The 22,604-nt window shown below is 42.2% G+C and overlaps 1 protein-coding gene across 1 annotated transcript in view; it reads left to right on the forward strand.

The window, feature by feature from the left end:
- Positions 1-22,604, forward strand: part of fbln1 (fibulin 1) — a 222,697-nt gene that overhangs the window by 171,889 nt on the left and 28,204 nt on the right. Inside the window, exons 16-17 of the mRNA XM_061916854.1 lie at positions 1,301-1,437; positions 6,154-6,294. Coding sequence (XP_061772838.1) covers positions 1,301-1,437; positions 6,154-6,294 — 278 coding nt within the window. The remainder of the gene's footprint in view (positions 1-1,300; positions 1,438-6,153; positions 6,295-22,604) is intronic.

Here is a 22,604-nt window from a genome sequence, read left to right on the forward strand (position 1 = left end):
CCAACCGGGGTCCGTCCGCTTGAGCCAAATCCACTGGCCGCTTCTTTCTGCTGCCTCTGAGACTGCTCTGATGGTCCTCCGCAGAGCCTGACCGTGGCTGCCGAGTTCCCTCAGCAGTCTGATGGTAGACGACACCACAAATCCTCTGCATCCCACTTCTACTGGATAGACCTTGGTGTTCCAGCCACGCTGCCTCGCTTCTTCTGCTAACTCTGAGTAGCGCAGCAGTTACGTTGGATTGTTGTTTCCTAGTTTATGATTCCTGTGCTAAGTGGTAACCTTAGCTTCCCGTGCAATCGGCACATTTTCCTTTTGCTTGTCTCCCGTTTTTGGTTGAGTGCTATGATTTATGAGAGATAAATCATCTCCTATCTCACGCTTTTGTCCGGAGTTGTCCGTCTGCATCTGGGAAGAACGACTCCGCATTAAGACAGACGGTAGGCATACCGTCAAACAAAGTGGTGGTGGTGTTATGCTCTGGGCCTGTTTTGCTGCCAATGGAACTGGTGCTTTACAGAGAGTAAATGGGACAATGAAAAAGGAAATTCTTCAGGACAAGCTAAAATGTTCATCCCAGAGGTTGGGTCTTGGGCGCGGTTGGGTGTTCCAACAGGACAATGACCCCAAACACACGTCACAAGTAAATGGGACAATGAAAAAGGAGGATTACCTCCAAATTCTTCAGGAAAAGCTAGAATCGTCAGCCCAGAGGTTGGGTCTTGTGCGCAGTTGGGTGTTCCAACAGGACAATGACCCCAAACACACGTCACAAGTAAATGGGACAATGAAAAAGGAGGATTACCTCCAAATTCTTCAGGAAAAGCTAGAATCATCAGCCCAGAGGTTGGGTCTTGGGCGCAGTTGGGTGTTCCAACAGGACAATGACCCCAAACACACGTCACAAGTAAATGGGACAATGAAAAAGTAGGATTACCTCCAAATTATTCAGGAAAAGCTAGAATCATCAGCCCAGAGGTTGGGTCTTGGCCATAGTTGGGTGTTCCAACAGGAGAATGACCCCAAACACACGTCAAAAGTAGTCAAGGAATGGCTAAATCAGACTAGAATTAAAGTTTTACTATGGCCTTCCCAAACTCCATGAATTATTTTTTTGTGACCTCTATCACAAAAAACAAGAGTTGTAGAAATGATTGGAAGCTCAAGACAGCCATGACATGATGTTCTTTACAAGTGTATGTCCACTTTTGACCAGGACTGTATGTAAAAATAGCTTAATACTTGTCCACATTTCAAAGTCAACAAGTTTGACTTTCACCGCATTTGTCTTTTATTCCTCTAGGCTGGAACGCTCCGACCCGATTCGATGCATCAAATCCTGCCAACCCAACGACGTGGCCTGCATTCTGGATGAAACCCACTCAGTGTCCCACACCTTCATCTCCCTGCCAACCTTCAGAGAGTTTACCAGGGCAGAGGGTATGTCCCGCTATGACATTTCACCTGACACTACCTCCATTTGGAATACAACTCTACTCTGTCAGTTCCCAGTCATTCAGGCACTTCTCCAAATTACACGAGGCCCGGGCTTTGGTTGCCATCTTGGCTAAAAACTGGTAACCGCGGTATTGGCTGGCATAGACTGTTAGCCCACATTTGGCCAGCATGAAGAGTATGAGCCCATTCCGAACTGCTAGTGACCTTTTGGTAACAGACTTCGGCATTCTCTTAGAGTGCACGATCCCCTTTGATCAGCATACCATGGGCATTCAAAAAGAAATCAACAAAGACTGTCAGCCATCCGTAAAGTTAAAGGACTATACGTTGCACCTCACCTCCTGTTAGTACTGTAACCTTTAACCAACCGGTCCAAACTCACACGCATTACAAACATGGCAGCTAAAATCATCGGTCTACCCACACCCAACGTCTCAGATCTAAACCACAGGTCCATCATTCGACTGGCAAACACAATAGTCCAGGATATGACTCACCCACTGCAACAATACCTCATCCCACTACCATCAGGACGCAGGTACAGAACTATCAAATTCCGGTTTTCCATGTACATCGTCATTTACTCTTTAGTGTGGGGCACTGAATAGGCTTCCTTTCCAAGACGTTGGGGTTTAAAGTTTTTCCTCAATCTTTCTGTAGCATGACATATTTTTTTGCAGGTTTGGGTTGCTAGCCCAAAGCCCAACCTTCCACCAGTACTGCCTTCTGGAGTTTTTGGAGTCGGTTTGTTAGTCCCCTTCCCCTTAACCTATTGTCCTCCAGGCAATGGATTACAGTCTCATACCACGTGAGACCAGACTAGTTATGTGTGGTGTACAAGCTGCCCCGGCACGTCAAGCCCAACCAACTCCTTTTGCTGTGCAAGCATCGTTCAACTCATCCTTCTGTACTCTTCCACATGTTTTTTCACTACGCTTTCTGTAACCAAGCGGACCAAACTCACACGCATTACAAACATAGTGACTAAAATCATCGGCCTACCCACACCCAACATCTCAGATCCAAACCACAGGTCCATCATTCGAGTGGCAAATACAATAGTCCAGAATATGACTCACCCACTACACCAATACATCATCCCACTACCCTCAGGGCGCAGGTACAGAACTATTAAATTCCGGAGGGCCCGCCTCGGGAAAAGCTATAGCCGCCCGAAACAGCAGGCCCGGCCGACCTGTTTGACAAGCTCGTAAATGTGTTGGTCATGTATGATGTCCTTTTGTTATTTTTGCGTGTGATGTGTAATGTCTATTGTTCAAATGTACGTTAGGCCTTTAAATTCCCTGAGGAACATAGGCCATTGATGAAACTGCTCCATCCCTTTCGGTCTTGTGCCCTCCGCTCCAGTGTTTGCCATTACAGCCCTTGCGCCTTCATCTCCTGCTCTGGGGTTCTTTTCCAGGTTGGCTCTAGGCCGTCCTCTCTTCGTCTTGCCTTGCGGGTTCCATGGTAGAGCATGTTTCGTGATTGAGCTATTGTGTACAGTATGGATTCTCCGCTCGCCAACTTGACCTTGCCATGACTGGAGCCATCTGGTTTCACATAGACCAAGGAGAGATAGTCTGTACCTCCTTATCTCCTCCGCGATTACTGTTGTCTTTCCGGCTGCGTACTTAGTTCTGACGTTGGTGGGTTGTATAGGGTTCAGACGCTTCGGACGCACTGTCTCCTTCCGGTTTTTATGTACACCATCATTTGTTCCTTAGTGTGGGGCACTGAAGAGGTTTCCTTTCCAAGACGTTGGGGTTTAAAGTTTTTCCCCAACGTTTCTGTAGCGTAAGATATTTTTTACAGGTTTGGGATGCTAGCCCAAAGCCCAACTTTCCACCAGTACTGGCTTCTGGAGTTTTTGGAGTCGGTTTGTTAGTCCCCTAACCTATTGTCCTCAAGGCAATGGATTATAGTCTCATACCACGTGAGACAAGCCCAACCAACTCCTGTTGCTGTGTAAGCATCGTTCAACCCATCCTTCTGTACTCTTCCACATGTTTTTTCACTACGCTTTCTGTAACCAAGCGGACCAAACTCACACGCATTACAAACATAGCGGCTAAAATCATCGGCCTACCCACACCCAACGTCTCAGATCTAAACCACAGGTCCATCATTCGACTGGCAAACACAATAGTCCAGAATATGACTCACCCACTACACCAATACCTCATCCCACTACAATCAGGGCGCAGGTACAGAACTATCAAATTCCGGGAAAAGCCTTATCCCTGCGGCTATACAGACTAGGGTTCAGAAGCTTCGGACGCACTGTCTCTTACAGTTTTCCATGTACACCGTCAGTTGCTCTTTAGTGTGGGGCACTGAATAGGCTTCCTTTCCAGCACGTTGGGGTTTAAAGTTATTCATCAGTGTTTCTGTAGCATAAGATATTTTTTAACAGGTTAGGGTTGCTAGCCCAAAGCCCAACCTTCCACCAGTACTGGCTTCTGGAGTCTACAGACTAGGGTTCAGAAACTTCGGACGCACTGTCTCCTTACGGTTTTCCATGTACACCGTCATTTGCTCTTTAGCGTGGGGCACTGAATAGGCCTCCTTTCCAAGACGTTTGGGCTTAAAGTTTTTCCTCAGTGTTTCTGTAGCATAAGATAATTTTTAACCGGTTTGGGTTGTTAGCCCAAAGCCCAACCTTCTACCAGTACTGGCTCCTGGAATTTTTGGAGTCGGTTTGTTAGTCCCTTTCCCCTAACCTATTGTCCTCCAGGCAATGGATTACAGTCTCATACCACGTGAGACCAGACCGGTTCTGGGTTGTGTACAAGCTGCCCTGGCACGTCAAGCCCAACCAACTCCTGTTGCTGTGTAAGCATCGTTCAACTCATCCTTCTGTACTCTTCCACATGTTTTTTCACTACGCTTTATGTAACCAACCGGACTAAACTCACACACATTACAAACATAGCGGCTAAAATCATCGGCCTACCCACACCCAACGTCTCAGATCCAAACCACAGGTCCATCATTCGAGTGGCAAACAATAGTCCAGAATATGACTCACCCACTACACCAATACATCATCCCACTACCCTGGGGGCGCAGGTACAGAACTATTAAATTCTGGGAAAAGCCTTATCCCTGCGGCTATAGCCGCCCTAAATAGCAAACCCGGCCGACCTGTCTGGCAAGCCTGTAAATGTGTTGGTCATGTATGATGTCCTTTTGTTATTTTTGTTTCTGATGTGTAATGTCTATTGTTCAAATGTACGTTAGGCCTTTAAATTCCCTGAGGAACATAGGCCATTGATGAAACTGCTCCATCCCTTTCGGTCTTGTGCCCTCCTCTCCAGTTTTTGCCATTACAGCCCTTGCGCCTTCATCTCCTGCTCTGGGGTTCTTTTCCAGGTTGGCTCTAGGCCGTCCTCTCTTCCTCTTGCCTTGCGGGTTCCATGGTAGAGCATGTTTCGTGATTAAGCTACAGTATGGATTCTCCGCTCGCCAACTTGACCTTGCCATGACTGGAGCCATCTGGTTTCACATAGACAAAGGAGAGATAGTTCGTACCTCCTTATCTCCTCCGCGATTACTGTTGTCTTTCCGGCTGCGTACATAGTTTTCATGTTGGGTCGTCTAGGGTTCAGACGCTTCGGACGCACTGTCTCTTTACGGTTTTCCATGTACACCATCATTTGTTCCTTAGTGTGGGGCACTGAAGAGGTTTCCTTTCCAAGATGTTGGGGTTTAAAGTTTTTCCCCAATGTTTCTGTAGCGTAAGATATTTTTTACAGGTTTGGGATGCTAGCCCAAAGCCCAACTTTCCACCAGTACTGGCTTCTGGAGTTTTTGGAGTCGGTTTGTTAGTCCCCTACCCCTAACCTATTGTCCTCAAGGCAATGGATTATAGTCTCATACCACGTGGGACAAGCCCAACCAACTCCTGTTGCTATGTAAGCGCGTTCAACCTATCCTTCTGTACTGTTCCACATGTTTTTTCACTACGCTTTCTGTAACCAAGCGGACCAAACTCACACACATTACAAACATAGCGGCTAAAATCATCGGCCTACCCACACCCAACATCTCAGATCTAAACCACAGGTCCATCATTCGACTGGCAAACACAATAGTCCAGAAAATGACTCACCCACTACACCAATACCTCATCCCACTACAATCAGGGCGCAGGTACAGAACTATGAAATTCCAGGAAAAGCCTTATCGCTGCGGCTATACAGACTAGGGTTCAGAAGCTTCGGACGCACTGTCTCTTACAGTTTTCCATGTACACCGTCAGTTGCTCTTTAGTGTGGGGCACTGAATAGGCTTCCTTTCCAGCACGTTGGGGTTTAAAGTTATTCATCAGTGTTTCTGTAGCATAAGATATTTTTTAACAGGTTAGGGTTGCTAGCCCAAAGCCCAACCTTCCACCAGTACTGGCTTCTGGAGTCTTGGGAGTCGGTTTGTTAGTCCCCTTCCCCTAACCTCTTGTCCTCCAGGCAATGGATTACAGTCTCATACTACGTGAGACCAGACCGGTTTTGGGTGGTGTACAAAGTGCCCTGGCATGTCAAGCCCAACCAACTCCTGTTTCTGTGTAATAAAGGCTGCATTTAGGGCGAGCATTTCATACCAGCAGCGCAAGGTAGTGTTCAAATGTCATGAATTTCCCCAACGGGGATCAATAAATGTAAATCTAAACCAAATCAAAGTGCTTATTTTGTTCAACAGAGATAGTTTTCCTGAGAACCACGGTGCCGGCTTATAGCACCCACCGTTTGGGGAGTTACGACGTCAAGTTCGTCATCCTGGACGGCAACGTGGAGGACGCCTTCGACATCATCAAGCGCGTGGAGAACGGCGTGTATGTGGGTGAGTGATTCTTTTTGGATATTCAGTCCTGGTCTAAAGTGTACATACACTTGTAAAGAACATGATGCCATAGCTGTCTTGAGTTTCCAGTCATTTCTACAACTTTTGATTTTTGTGATGTAGTTATTGGAGCACATACTTGTTCACAAAATAAAACATTCATGAAGTTTGCTTCTTTTATGAATGTATTAGGGCTCTACTGAAAATGTGACTGGGTCAAACGTATACATACAGCAATGTTAATATTTGCTGACATGTCAAAAGTTTTCTCTCCCAGTCACGTCCGTATCCTCTCTTCCTCTCTGCTCCCGGCCGCTTACTGTTAAAGACAACATATGGTTAGACAACTCGTACCACCTGGGAAATCTAATCAACTGCCAGCTGCGTCTCGCCGCCAGCCCCCGTCTGATGGTGCTCTGTCTTCAGCACCATGGACGGAGGCGGTGACCTTTGCTCCTGCAGGCGCGCCAGTCACACTCTCCCTCCACAAAGGCCCTTTTGGTAGCCATCCACAAGCTTCTGCTTGAATTTTTGACCACTCCTCTTAACGAAATTGGTGCAGTTCAGCTAAATGTGTTGGTTTTCTGATATGGACTTGTTTCTTCAGCATTAAGTCAGGACTTTGGGAAGGCCATTCTAAAACCTTCATTCTAGCCTGATTTAGCCATTCCTTTACCACTTGACGTGTGTCTAATGATTTTAGGTTGTCCTGAAGAATTTGGAGGTAATCCTCCTTTTTTCATTGTCCCATAAACTCACTGTAAAGCAGCAGTTCCATTGGCAGCAAAACAGGCCCAGAGCATAATACTACCACCACCATGCTTGACGGTAGGAATTGTGTTCCTGGGATTAAAAGCCTCAGCTTTTCTCGTCCAAACATATTGCTGGGTATTGTGGCCAAACAGCTCCATTTTTGTTTCGTCTGACATCACATGGACAAAGATAAGACCTTCTGGAGGAAAGTTTTGCGATAGAAACGTTTGGCATTCACCTTGAAGAGTGGACTTAGGGTACATGAAACATATAGGATGGATGGATAAAATAGTGAACGTACTAGACAACTTGTCTTTTAGTAGTAACTAAACAATGACTCCTAATTAGTCTGCTGACGTATGCAGTAACATATTGTGTCATTTATACACCTATTATTTTATACACATTATGAGGGACAAACTGTAAACATGGATTATTAATCTACTTGTTCATTTACTGTTAATATCTAGTTATGTTTTGTTTTAACATGTTCTATCTACTCCTCTGTTAAAATGTAATAATCACTTGTTATTCTCTTCTTTGATACTTAACATTAATTTTGGATGATACCACAGATTTAGGTACAGATCTGATACCAAGTAGTTGCAAGATCATACAATAAAATATAATACCTAATACATTAGTAATAATATGGTTAAAAAATTATGATGTAAAGGGTAGGTGTCGTGCTGTTTTCTTTTTAAACATGTTCTATCTACACTTCTGTTAAAATGTAGTAATCGCTTATTCTTTTCGTCTTTGATAATTTCCATTAGTTTTGGATGATACCACACATTTAGGTGTCGATCCGATACAAGGTAGCTACAGGATCATACATCGGTCATATTCAAAGTCCTCATGTGTCCAGGGAAGTATTTAATGAGTTTATAAACATAATATGAATTTTTAAAAAAGGAAAAAAATATTTTGTGACAATAACAAATATTGATGTAATCATAGTAGTATCGACCAGATACACTATTTTACTTGGTATCATTACAGTGGATGTCAGGTGTAGATCCACCCATGATGTTTGTTTACATTCAGGAACGCCGTATTTAGCAGTGTGTAGTGAAGCACGTTTAGCCATTTCTCGTCCTTCAGTGATAATGGTACTTGTACGAAACTTACCTATCACTGCCGACTGCGGCTGGAGGTTAGCAACTAACTGGCTACCCATTCTTAAAGCAGCTTTATCTTTACTTTTTTACACCAAAATGTGTCCATTCTCCCTTTTCTGTCTACACACTATGTCTGCTTGTAAGTACTCTGTGCGTGTGCGCTGCCGAACATGCTCATGTGCTCGCAAAACCGCCGTCATGCCCGTTAAAAAAAAACCAAAAAAACATGGGGAAACCGGGACCTCTCAAACAGAGCAAACTGTAGTAGCGTTTTTGATTCATTAGTACCGCAATACTATACTAGTACTGGTATACCGTACTACCCTACTTTTGATTGCCTTTTTTGGGATTTAAATTAAATGAAATGAAAGAATGCCGACTCAAACCCCCCCACCCCGTTCCCACAAGGCTGCCTTTCGCAGGCCTCACAACAGACTCCAGACACTGCAGTCGCTGCAACACAAACCGCAGGAAGCGCTCACAAAACAAACGTTTATTTGACTTCACAAATCAAAGTCTCGTGTGCACGTTGGGAGCGTAGAGAAGTGAAGCAGACGTCTAAGTGCAAGTGACACAGGTGGTTACGGTCGTGGCGTGGATGTCACAGAGTCTCCCGAGAGGCTCCGACTCATCAAATATTTGGCACGGCTCGTCGCAGATTTGCGGTCCAAGGCGGCAACGTTTATTCGGATCCATGGCTCACGTGTTCCCTTCCACTGTGTATCAATTTTTTTTTTTCTTAATGTTTTTTTCTTTTTTTTTTTTTTTTAATGTCTGTAATGATAATGTCATTACATGATTTCTAATCATTGCTATGTTGAAATTGTTACTAATACTGATACTGTTGTTAATATTCATTTTTGTTTGACTGCTTTTTAATTGTTTTGGGTCATGCTTGTATGTGTTCTCAATTGCTCTGTTGAATGCTATTCTGAATGTTGCTGGGTCGGCTCTGGTTTTGGAATTGAAATTGCATTATTGCATTAATATGGTATTGTTGTGTATTGTTTTGTTGGATTCATTTAATGAAATAAAAAATAAATAAATACATAAAGAATCTGGGTATTATCTTCGACCCAACTCTCTCCTTTGAGGCACACATTAAAAGCGTTACTAAAACGGCCTTCTTTCATCTCCGTAATATCGCTAAAATTCGCTCCATTCTGTCCACTAAAGACGCTGAGATCATTATCCATGCGTTTGTTACGTCTCGTCTCGACTACTGTAACGTATTATTTTCGGGTCTCCCCATGTCTAGCATTAAAAGATTACAGTTGGTACAAAATGCGGCTGCTAGACTTTTGACAAGAACAAGAAAGTTTGATCACATTACGCCTGTACTGGCTCACCTGCACTGGCTTCCTGTGCACTTAAGATGTGACTTTAAGGTTTTACTACTTACGTATAAAATACTACACGGTCTAGCTCCATCCTATCTTGCCGATTGTATTGCACCATATGTCCCGGCAAGAAATCTGCGTTCAAAGGACTCCGGCTTATTAGTGATTCCCAAAGCCCAAAAAAAGTCTGCGGGCTATAGAGCGTTTTCCGTTCGGGCTCCAGTACTCTGGAAGGCCCTCCAGTTCGAGATGCCACCTCAGTAGAAGCATTTAAGTCTCACCTTAAAACTCATTTGTATACTCTAGCCTTTAAATAGACTCCCTTTTTAGACCAGTTGATCTGCCGTTTCTTTTCTTTTTCTTCTATGTCCCACTCTCCCTTGTGGAGGGGGTCCGGCCCGATCCGGTGGCCATGTACTGCTTGCCTGTGTATCGGCTGGGGACATCTCTGCGATGCTAATCCGCCTCCGCTTGGGATGGTTTCCTGCTGGCTCCGCTGTGAACGGGACTCTCGCTGCTGTGTTGGATCCGCTTTAGACTGGACTCTCGTGACTGTGTTGGATCCATTGTGGATTGAACTTTCACAGTATCATGTTAGACCCGCTCGACATCCATTGCTTTCCTCCTCTCTAAGGTTCTCATAGTCATCATTGTCACCGACGTCCCACTGGGTGTGAGTTTTCCTTGCCCTTATGTGGGCCTACCGAGGATGTCGTGGTGGTTTGTGCAGCCCTTTGAGACACTAATGATTTAGGGCTATATAAGTAAACATTGATTGATTGAAATACATAAATTATTAATACAATTAAAATAAATAAATAATAGAAAAACATAAAAAATAAAAATAAATAGATGAATCCAACAAATTATTTAAAAAAAAATAAATAAATAAAAATAACAAATACAAATAAATACATAAAAAAAACATGAATTAATTGATGAAGAAAATATACAAATAAATAATAATAAAGAATAATATAAATACAAAATGATTAAAATTGAATAAATAAATAATAACAAAAATAAAAATACATAAATATAAAAAAATAAATGAATACATAATAAAATAATAATAATACAAATAAAAAATTAATAAGTACACAAATACATACAAATAATAAATACATATATACATAAAGAGATGAATAACAATAAAATATATAAATAAAATAAATAAATACAAATAAAAAATCTACAAAAATAATAACAAATACAAATAATAAATATAAAAAATAATTAAATGAATAAAAAATATATACACATAAATAAATTAATTTAAACATATAAATATTAATAAAGAAAAATAAAATGAATATATAAATTATGTTTTTTTTAAATATATAAATATAAAAAATAAATGAATAAATAATAAAAAAATAATATAAATAAAAAATAAATAAATACACAAATACATGAATAAATAACAACAATAAACACATACATAAAAAATACAAAAAATAAATCAATGAATGAAAATAAAAAATATAAATAAAAAAGTAAATAGAAATACAAAAAAAGAATACAAATTAAAAAAATAAAATAAATGGATGTATAAATAAATAAATGAATAAAAATAAAAAACATAAAAAAATGAAAAAAATAAAACAAATAAAAAAATAAAACAAATAAATAATAATAATACACAATGACAATTTTAAACAAATAAATAAACATCTCTCCATCATTTTCTACCGCTTATTCCCTTGGGGTTGCAGAGGGCGTTGGAGCCTATCTCAGCTGCATCCGGGCATAAGGACAAGTACAAAAAAAAAAAAAAAAAAAGATAAAAACATTTGACATCAATTTAAGATCACAAACACTCATTGTTGTTGGGGTGGAGGCCCTCATCAGCCTTTAGTTGAGCAACTGTCGAAGCAAAGTCGCGGCCCCCGGAGGCCGCGGCGAGGCCAGGGATGACACATTGTTGGGCATATTGTTTGTTTTGCTGGTGTGTTGAGTTGCAGGATGGATGGATGGAGGGATGGCCTGTCAGCATGCACATCTGTCTTGAGGGAGACTGGGACTGCTTCAGGCTCTATTGTGGCTGCACACAACTATGCATGTCTCTTGTACGCTTGTGGAGAAGCAGATGTGCGCTAAGACGACAGAACTGTTTTATGACCGCCATTAAAGCACCACCGTTTGTTCCAGGGCTCCCCCTGCAGCTGCGAAGCGTACTTACTCCAGTCCGTCAACAGTCATTTGGAATTTGTTGGCGAGCGGACTAAGGTTCAAGGGGGACCTGAGATGATACATTGACCACGCTTCCTTGTGGTCTACAACAGGCTTTCTCAGCCATAGTCGTCGCCCGTTGTTGGGCAGTCAGTGCCGCTGCGGGGGCCACCGAAAAATATGTTTCTCGGCTGTGGTCTGTACAGTTCAGTCCAGGTCAGTTTATTTCCAACATGCATACAATGGCAATGTAATGCATCAAATATTTCCAGTTGTTTCAGAGCTTGTTTCATCTTATCATATCATAGCAATTTTACCCCATTTTCTTCGTCTCTGGAACAGAACAGTGAATAAATAAATAATTATTACACCATAGTAAGTGAACAAATATTAGATACATAATCATTATCACACTTGTTGTTTGAACAGTCATATTGGTGCTTTGTTGGATTTCTTTGGTTAACCCATTCCATCGTTTAATTCCACTTACAGATACACTATATTACCAAAAGGTATTTGGCCACTCATCCAAGTGTCCATAATCACTTGGCCCGGTGTATCAAATCAAGCACTTAGGCATGGAGACTGAAAAAACAAGCCGCTTTCACTGATTTCCAGCATGCAACTGTCGTAGGATGACACCTGTGCAACAATTCCAGTCGTGAAATTTCCTCGCGCCCAATAATTCCAAAGTCAACTTTATTATAAGAAAAGTGAAGAGTTTGGGAACAACAGCAACTCAGCCACCAAGTGGTAGGCCACGTAAACTGACAGAGCGGGATCGGCGGAGGCTGAAGCGCATAGTGCAATGACTTTCTGCACAGTCAGTTGCGACAGAGCTCCATAACTTCATGTGACCTTCCAATTAGCCCACGTACAGTACGCAGAGAGCTTCAAGGAATGGGTTTCCATGGCCGAGCAGCTGCATCTAAGTCATACATCACCAGGTCTTATACAGTGGTGTAAAGCACGTTGCCAGTGGACCCTAGAGCAGTGGAGACGCCTTCTCTGGACTGATGAGTCGCACTTTTCTAGTAATTTTCGAAAGTCATCACTTTGCTATGTCCCTGAAGGGGGTCAAGCAAAGTGTTGACTTTCGAGAATGGCTAGTTTCCTTCGCTGACCATGACTACTTTGACGTGGACTCCATCTATATCCCATGTAACTATGCTTTTATTTTAGTGCGAGCTTGCTAAAACTTTAATGTGGGGCAGGTGCTTTGGAAGTTTTGTAATTGTGTTAGAGATATTCTGTAGAATATCTGAAGGGGGATTGACGGAGATAGATATCTACATAAATCCATATTTTAAAGTTATTTATTTTGTTCCGGAGTGATATGTGAAATAGCTAGTGTTCTATCTGGTACTCTGTTTATCTATTCCCTATATCCTGACCGCTGGTACACTGTAGACAACCTTGTGCTCGGAATGCAGGATGGCTCCAACTGAGCAAGACAGTAGATACGGGTATTCGCTCTATAGGGGGAAAGGAGGGCGAGTGGGATAGTGAAAAAGGCAAGGCTTCTGTAATGTTTTCAGATCAACTAAGGCAATGTGACTTGAATGTGTTGTGCATAGATTTGGTCTCCCAAAGCTTTGGAATAAAAGGTCAAAATAAGTTACTCTGTCTGGGATTCATTTAAAACCAGCTTATGTGTCATCAAAAGAACCTGGGGGGTGACCAGCAGAAGATCTGGTCCAAACGCAACAGTTTCCATGGCCGAGCAGCTGCATCCAAGCCATACACCACCAAGTCGGATAAAGTGGTGTAAAGCACTCTAGAGCAGTGGAGATGCCTTCTCTAGACTGATGAGTCGCGCTTTTCCAATCTGGCAATGTGATGGACCAGTCTGGGTTTGGAGGTTGCCAGGAGAATGCTACGTTTCGGACTGCATTGTGCTGAGTGTGAAATTTGGTGGAGGAGGCATTATGGTGTGGGGTTGATTTTTCAGGAGTTGGGCCTGGCCCCCTTGGTTCCAGTGAAAGGAACTTTGAACGCTCCAGGATACCAAAACATTTTGGACAATTCCATGCTCCCAACCTTGTGGGAACAGTTTGGAGCGGGCCCCTTCCTCTACCAACATGACTAGGTCCATAAAGACATGGATGATAGTCTGGTGTGGATGAACTTGACTGGCCTGCACAGAGTCCTGACCTGAATCACTGTATCTCAAAACACTGGTGAGTTTAGGCACCACCTTTTGTATTGTGATAGATGCCTGATATCACTTACAACACAGCCATTTTCAGCTTCTCCCGCCTGGATGCAGGTTTTTAGTCCCAAGAGGCAAAATAAAAGTTTGTCCCAGCAGCCATCACATAATCAAATAAGCTGTTGTAAATATTTTTTCCTGTATTTACTGCAATTTACTATTCTAGTATTATTTCAAAATTGTGTTTTATTCTGGCTTGTCCCAAATCTTATCTGATTGGGATTGTATATGTTTTATTAAGTCTTGTACGGTATACTGATTTTAGTATGAATCACATTCGGTACTATACCACCTCCAAAAAAGTACCGGTACATCACTCCCTGCGCCCACAGTCATCGTCATGTCGGGAAATTTATTGTGATCCGGCTTCCGGATCACACATTTAGTATGTTTAGTCCCCTTTTGTATCCCCCTACTATGTTTTGATCATGTTTTGGACTCTACCGATCCCGTTTGTTAGCGCACTTCCTTGTTTTGTATGGTCACCATGACAACTTCATTTGCTCCTCCTACACGCTCTGTTCACACACCAGTTTGTAATTATGTTCTCTGTATTTAAGCCCAGCTGTTACCTTAGTTCAGCCTGAATGTTTCGTTTTCTTTATGCAACAGTTACGTGTGGTTTTCTCTTTTGCACTTAGCCTGCTAATTTTTAGCTTCCCTCCGCGCGCCCAGCTCGCGCCTCCATATGGACTTGTGAACTCTACCCTAGCTACCTTTAGCATTTTGGTTTTGGACTTTCTCTGATTACAACAACTAAATGCGTGCATCTCTTATTCTTTTTAATAACATTGTTATTCTGAAGGTAACCAATAATAAACAAAATACTTTTGACCATTAATGCGACTTCTTGAACAGGTGCGATAGAAACGGATGGATGGATTAAAATGCATGAAAATGTTTATATATATACATATATGGAGAGAGAGAGAGCATTATTGCCCCCTCGGGGTTCTGTGCCGTCACAACTCCCTCCTCCAACCATAACAAATAAAGTAACCTAACCTATTACAACAAGGTGGCATTTAGCATTACTAACATAGCTTTGTGAGCTAAGGTGCTAACATTAGGCTCACATTTGAACAGCTACAGCATGCTAGGTTAAAGCTACTCGCTTTAGAAACACGACATGATAACGTTCTTGTACCAGCGGAATTATTCATTACTTATCGTGTTGAGCAACATCAGCTAAGATTTATGTAAGAGGCAGATGGGGTCATTAAAAGAGCCACATCTGGCTCGAGAGCTATAGGTTCCCTACCCCTGGTCTACACCATACACCCTTTGGGTTTTGTCACACACCATTCCAATGTTGTTTAATTATATTGTTCATTATTTATTATATTGTTCATATATATATATATATATATATATATATATATATATATATGGAGGGAGAGAGAGAGAGCGTTATTGCCCCCTCGTGGTTTTGTGCCGTCAAAACTCACTCCTCCACCCATAACAAAAAATGTAACCTAACCTAATAAAACAAGGTGGGAATTAGCAATACTAGAATAGCTTTGTGAGCTAAGGTGCAAAAATTAGGCTCACATTTGAACAGCTACAGCATGCTAGGTTAAAGCTACTTGCTTTAGAAACACAACATAACGTTCTTGTAGCCGGCAGAGCTTTATTTCAGGATGTGTAGCAAAGCCTGATTTTGGATTTGGACTTTCCCTGATTACAACAACAAAATCGTACATCTCTTATTCTTTTTTAATAACATTGTTATTCTGAAGTTAACCAATTATAAACAAAATACTTTTGCCCATTGATGTGACTTCTTGAACAGGTGCAATAGCAACGGATGGATGGATTAAAATGCATGAGAATGTTTTATATTTTGAACGTTATTTTTGACACTGTGATTATCTGCGGAATCATTCATTACTTATCGTGTAAAGCAACGTCAGCTAAGATTTATCTGAGAGCCAGATGGGGTCATTAAAAGAGCCACATCTGGCTCGAGAGCTATAGGTTCCCTACCCGTGGTCTACACCATACACCCTTTGGGTTTTGTCACACGCCATTCCTTTGCTGTTTAATTATATTGTTAAATTTTTATTATATATATATATATATATATATATATATGTATATATATATATATATATATATATATATATATATATATATATATATATATATATATATATATATATATATATATATATATATATATATATATATATATATATATATATATATATATATATATATATATTTCCCCCTCGGGGTTCTGTGCCGTCACAACTCCCTCCTCCAACCATAACAAATAAAGTAACCTAACCTCATACAACAAGGTGGCATTTAGCATTACTAGCATAGCTTTGTGAGCTAAGGTGCTAACATTAGGCTCACATTTGAACAGCTACAGCATGCTAGGTTAAAGGTACTTGCTTCAAAAACACAACATGATAAAGTTCTTGTAGCCGGCAGAGCTTTATTTCAGGATGTGTAGCAAAGCCTGATTTTGGGCTATATTCTTTCTCGATGAGTAAGCGTCACAAAAACGAGGACATTCTACTGTTATTGTCTCTTTAAGTCATCGTCTTTACTGTAAGCGTCCATCCCCATGTGCAAGGCCATTCAGGGGGAAGGAGCAAATATGTGCGGAAGAAGTAATCCTGGGCCACTCGGCTTCATGTGGTTTTCCACGTATTGTTGCGTTCCCCCCGTGGCGAGGCCTCAGTGTCTGCTCGAACATTAGAGCACTTAAAGCGGCGACCACATGAAAGGCTTGTTTGTCGTCCGCCTCCCCCCGCCCCCCCCGCCCCCCGGCCCCCGAGGCTGCTGATTGGATGCAGCTCTTGCATGTTGACACCAGTTGCCCCACATGGAAAAAAAAAATCGAACGGAGGTTACTTTGATTTCAGCAAGCCGGTACATTTTAAAAGGCAGATGCAGATGTTACGTAAGCGAAGCACTGACGTGTCACCTCGCTTTCCATTATCTCCAGCGTCTCGCAGACACGGAGGCTCCGCCGGTGAACAAGTGCGTGAAGTCAAGCTCACTTTGCTCGTTATTTTTGGACACGTCGTTGTTTTCAATAGGGGACAAGAAAAAGGGGGCAATTAGGATTCATTGCAGACATAAAATGGGGCGCAATTGGCGGAGGGTCTTTTCGGTCCTGCTGCCGTGCCTAAAACAAGTCAGCTGCACGCTCGCGTTCGAAGACTTTGCTGCTTTCCGAGTTCCTCGTCATCCATCACTGGCTCTCTGCTAACACCCTCGCTTTCGGGATGAAAACCCTGACATCTGTGCAAACACAAAATAGGGCTTCGGGCTTTTTAGAAACACTTACCGGAACCCATGGTGACCGGAGCCTGGAGCCTGGAGCCTGGAGCCTGGAGCCTGGAGCCTGGAGCCTGGAGCCTGGAGCCTGGAGCGCACCAATCAGAATCTCCCCTTGAGGAACACAAGGCCAATCCATTCGGCTGATTTTGTGGCATATTCTACAAATAATATTCTAACCATACTTTTTTACTAGAAGGGGTTATGTAATGATTAAGGTTTTTAGGTCAAATCATTAAAAACCTTTTTTACTCATCTTTGTGCATTGGAGGAGGTCAACTCGGGCATTTGCAGGGGACTACATACCTACATACCGTAGATAAAGTGATACCTCAATCAATCAATATTTACTCATATAGCCCTAAATCACGAGGGTCTCAAACGTCTGCACAAGCCAAAATGACATCCTGGGCTCAGATCCCACATCAAGGCAAGGAAAAACTCAATGGGATACAATGACATATCTTGGAGGGGACCGCGGATGTGGGGACCCCCCGGACCCCTGGGCGACTGGTGTAATGGACATGTGAGAGTCCAGTCCATAGTGGATTTAACATAATCGTAAAAGTCCAGTCCATAGTGGATCTAACTGAATAGTGAGAGTCCAGTCCATAGTGGATTTAACATAATAGTGTGAGAGTCCAGTCCATTTTGGATTTAACATAATAGTGTGAGAGTCCAGTCCATAGTGGATCTAACATAATAGTGTGAGAGTCCAGTCCATAGTGGATCTAACATAATAGTGAGAGTCCAGTCCATAGTGGATCTAACATAATAGTGAGAGTCCAGTCCATAGTGGATCTAACATAATAGTGTGAGAGTCCAGACCATTTTGGATTTAACATAATAGTGAGAGTCCAGTCCATAGTGGATCTAACATAATAGTGTGAGAGTCCAGTCCATAGTGGATTTAACATAATAGTAAGAGTCCAGTCCATAGTAGATCTAACATAATCGTAAGAGTCCAGTCCATAGTGGATCTAACATAGTAGTGTGGGAGTCCAGTCCATAGTGGATCTAACATAATAAAGTGACAGTCCAGTCCATAGTGGATCTAACAGAATAGTGTGAGAGTCCAGTCATTAGTGGATCTAACATAATGGTGAGAGTCCAGTCCACAGTGGATCTAACATAATAGTGTGAGAGTCCAGTCCATAGTGGATCTAACATAATAGTGAGAGTCCAGTCCATAGTGGATCTAACATAATATTGTGAGAGTCCAGTCCATAGTAGATCTAACATAATCGTAAGAGTCCAGTCCATAGTGGATCTAACATAGTAGTGTGAGAGTCCAGTCCATAGGAGATCTAACATAATCGTAAGAGTCCAGTCCATAGTGGATCTAACATAATAGTGTGAGAGTCCAGTCCATAGTGGATCTAACATATTAGTGAGAGTCCATTCCATAGTGGATCTAACATAATAGTGAGATTCCAGTCCTTAGTGGATCCAACAAAATAGTGAGAGTCCAGTCTATAGTGGATCTAACAAAATAGTAGGAGTCCAGTCCATAGTGGATCCAAAATAATAGTGAGAGTCCAGTCCATAGTGGATCTAACATAATAGTGAGAGTCCAGTCCATAGTAGATCTAACATAATAGTGAGAGTCCAGTCAATAGTGGATCTAACATGATAGTGAGAGTCCAGTCCCAAGTGGATCTAACATAATAGTATGAGAGTCTAGTCCATAGTGGATGTAACATAATAGTGAGATTCCAGTCCATAGTGGATCTAGTTAATAGTATAAGAGTCCAGTCCATAGCGGATCTAACAAAATAGTTAGTGTCCAGTCCATAGTGGATCTAACATAATAGTGAGAGTCCAGTCCATAGCGGATCTAACAAAATAATGAGAGTCCAGTCCATAGCGGATCTAACAAAATAATGAGTCCAGTCCATAGTGGATCTAACAAAATAGTGAGAGTCCAGTCTGTAATGGATTTAACGTAATAGTGAGAGTCCAGTCCATAGTGGATCTAACATAGTAGTGTGAGAGTCCAGTCCATAATGGATCTAACATAGTAGTGTGAGAGTCCAGTCCATAGTGGATTTAACATAATAGTGTGAGAGTGCATCTCATAGTGGATCTAACATATTAGTGAGAGTCCAGTCCATAGCGGATCCAACAAAATAATGAGTCCAGTCCATAGTGGATCTAACAAAATAGTGAGTGTCCAGTCTGTAGTGGATTTAACATAATAGTGAGAGTCCAGTCCATAGTGGATCTAACATAATAGTGTGAGAGTCCAGTCCATAATGGATCTAACGTAGTAGTGTGAGAGTCCAGTCCATAGTGGATTTAACATAATAGTGTGAAAGTGCATTTCATAGTGGATCTAACATAATTGTGAGAGTCCAGTCCATAGTGGGGCCAGCAGGAGGTCATCTTGAGTGGAGACAGGTCAGCATCGCAGAGACATCACCAACCACTGCACAGATGAGTGGTCCACCCCGAGTCCCGACTTTGAAATATTCACAGCGCTTCACATCTACCATACATGTTACAGCCTTATTCCAAATGGAATACATTCATTTTTGTCCTTAAAATTCTACACACAATACCCCATATGGACAATGATATTTTTTTATTTTTTATTTCTACTAATAAAAGAATCAGTCAATCAATCAATCATGCATATGTGACAATAACATCTACTTTAGAAAGTGCAGTGCACAACTGCGCACACAACGGCTGTAAATATACTCCTCCCCTCTTAACCACACGCCCAACCCCCAAGCCCCCACCTCCCGAAATCGGAGGTCTCAGGGTTGGCAAGTATGGCAAACTCCCATGCACCCTCAAGGACCCTGCCGAGGGTATAGAGCTGGTCCACAGTTCCACGACCGGGACGAAAACCACACTGTTCCTCCTGAATCCGAGGTTGGACTATCCGGCGTAGCCTCCTCTCCAGTACACCTGAATAGACCTTACCGGGAAGGCTGAGGACTGTGATCCCACGATAGTTGGAACCTACCCTCCGGTTCCATTGGGGTATTCGATTAATTCACTCCATTTTGGAATGAGGCTGTAAAATAACAAAATGTGGAAGAAGTGATGCACTAGTCAAATAAGGTTTTTACCATGTAGACCTGTATCATTTAGTCAACCAGGACGCACAGACAGATACAAATACGGTACAGCCTCCATGTGTTGGGCCTTGGCAGAAGTCTGACCTGCCTTGATTCCGGTCTGTATATCATTGGCCACACTTCTGAGGTCTTACTTGGAAACACAGAAAAGTGCAGGGAAGCATCGTTCATCCTCACAGTGGATTAGCAAGATGTTTGCACAGAGCTGATGATGGGATGATTGACAGTAAGTGCTTCGCCACCCTTGACCTCCCAGAGGGGCCCCCCAGAATAACTCTGCCAAGGGGCCTCTGTGCCTCACAGCGAGGCCAGTAAACCACACAGACACACCTGAGCTTCTCACTAATCCTCCCCTCATTAGGACCGCTGGCTTGAGATTGCGGTGTAAAAAATAGGAAGAACCCTCTTGAGCAGACGTATAAACACACATTTCAGCTGCAAGATTTACAGTAGAAGTTCATAGTGTTCAAGGTCTTTCTATGTTAGAACACTTCCCAACTTTGAGGTCTTGCACAAGTGTGTTGTCCATGAACCATCCTTAATCCTGGAGTTTAAACAATGTATACTTTGTAAAGACGATACAATGACCTATGAGCTATTTGTCTTGTTCTCTTTGTTCTACCTTCTCCGATATCCTCTATCTGTCCCTCGACTCTCTCTCCTCTATCTCGACACAACCGTTTCTTCCCTAAAGGGAGTTCATAGTGTTCAAGGTCTTTCTATGTTAGGATACTTCCCAACTTTGAGGTCTTGCACAAGTGTGTTGTCCATGAACCATCCTTAATCGTGGAGTTTAGACAATGTATACTTTGTAAAGACGATATTTGTCTTGTTGTTCTCATTGTTCTACCTTCTCCGATTTCCTCTATCTGTCCCTCGACTCTCTCTCCTCTATCTCGACATAACCGTTTCTTCCCTAAAGGGAGTTCATAGTGTTCAAGGTCTTTCTATGTTAGAATACTTCTTAACTTTGAGGTCTTGCACAAGTGTGTTGTCCATGAACCATCCTTAAACCTGGAGTTTCGACAATGTATACTTTGTAAAGACGATACAATGAGCTATTTGTCTTGTTGTTCTCTTTGTTCTAACTTCTCCGATTTCCTCTCTCTGTCCCTCGACTCTCTCTCCTCTATCTCGACACAACCGTTTCTTCCCTAAAGGGAGTTCATAGTGTTCAAGGTCTTTCTATGTTAGAATACTTCTTAACTTTGAGGTCTTGCACAAGTGTGTTGTCCATGAACCATCCTTAAACCTGGAGTTTCGACAATGTATACTTTGTAAAGACGATACAATGAGCTATTTGTCTTGTTGTTCTCTTTGTTCTAACTTCTCCGATTTCCTCTCTCTGTCCCTCGACTCTCTCTCCTCTATCTCGACACAACCGTTTCTTCCCTAAAGGGAGTTCATAGTGTTCAAGGTCTTTCTATGTTAGGATACTTCCCAACTTTGAGGTCTTGCACAAGTGTGTTGTCCATGAACCATCCTTAATCCTGGAGTTTAGACAATGTATACTTTGTAAAGACGATACAATGAGCTGTGAGCTATTTGTCTTGTTCTCTTTGTCCTACCTTCTCCGATTTCCTCTATCTGTCCCTCGACTCTCTCTCCTCTACCTCGACACAACCGTTTCTTCCCTAAAGGGAGTTCATAGTGTTCAAGGTCTTTCTATGTTAGGATACTTCCCAACTTTGAGGTCTTGCACAAGTGTGTTGTCCATGAACCATCCTTAATCGTGGAGTTTAGACAATGTATACTTTGTAAAGACGATATTTGTCTTGTTGTTCTCTTTGTTCTACCTTCTCCGATTTCCTCTATCTGTCCCTCGACTCTCTCTCCTCTATCTCGACATAACCGTTTCTTCCCTAAAGGGAGTTCATAGTGTTCAAGGTCTTTCTATGTTAGAATGCTTCTTAACTTTGAAGTCTTGCACAAGTGTGTTGTCCATGAACCATCCTTAATCCTGGAGTTTAGACAAAGTATACTTTGTAAAGACGATACAGCGAGCTATGAGCTATTTGTCTTGTTGTTCTCTTTGTTCTACCTTCTCCGATTTCCTATATCTGTTCCCTCGACTCTATCTCGACACAACCGTTTCGTCCCTAAAGGGAGTTTTTCCTTGCCTCCGTCGTGAAGTGCTCAGTCTGGGGTTTTAGTTGGTGCTTTTTAAAGTGGTTGTCGTAGAGCAGGGGTCACCAACACGGTGCCCGCGGGCACCAGGTAGCCCGTAAGGACCAGATGAGTCGCCCGCTGGCCTGTTCTAAAAATAGCTCAATTAGCAGCACTTACAAGTGAACTGCCTCTATTTTTTAAATTGTATTTATTTACTAGC

The sequence above is a fragment of the Nerophis ophidion genome, linkage group LG12 (genome assembly GCF_033978795.1).
Source record: "Nerophis ophidion isolate RoL-2023_Sa linkage group LG12, RoL_Noph_v1.0, whole genome shotgun sequence".
Lineage (NCBI taxonomy): Eukaryota > Metazoa > Chordata > Actinopteri > Syngnathiformes > Syngnathidae > Nerophis > Nerophis ophidion.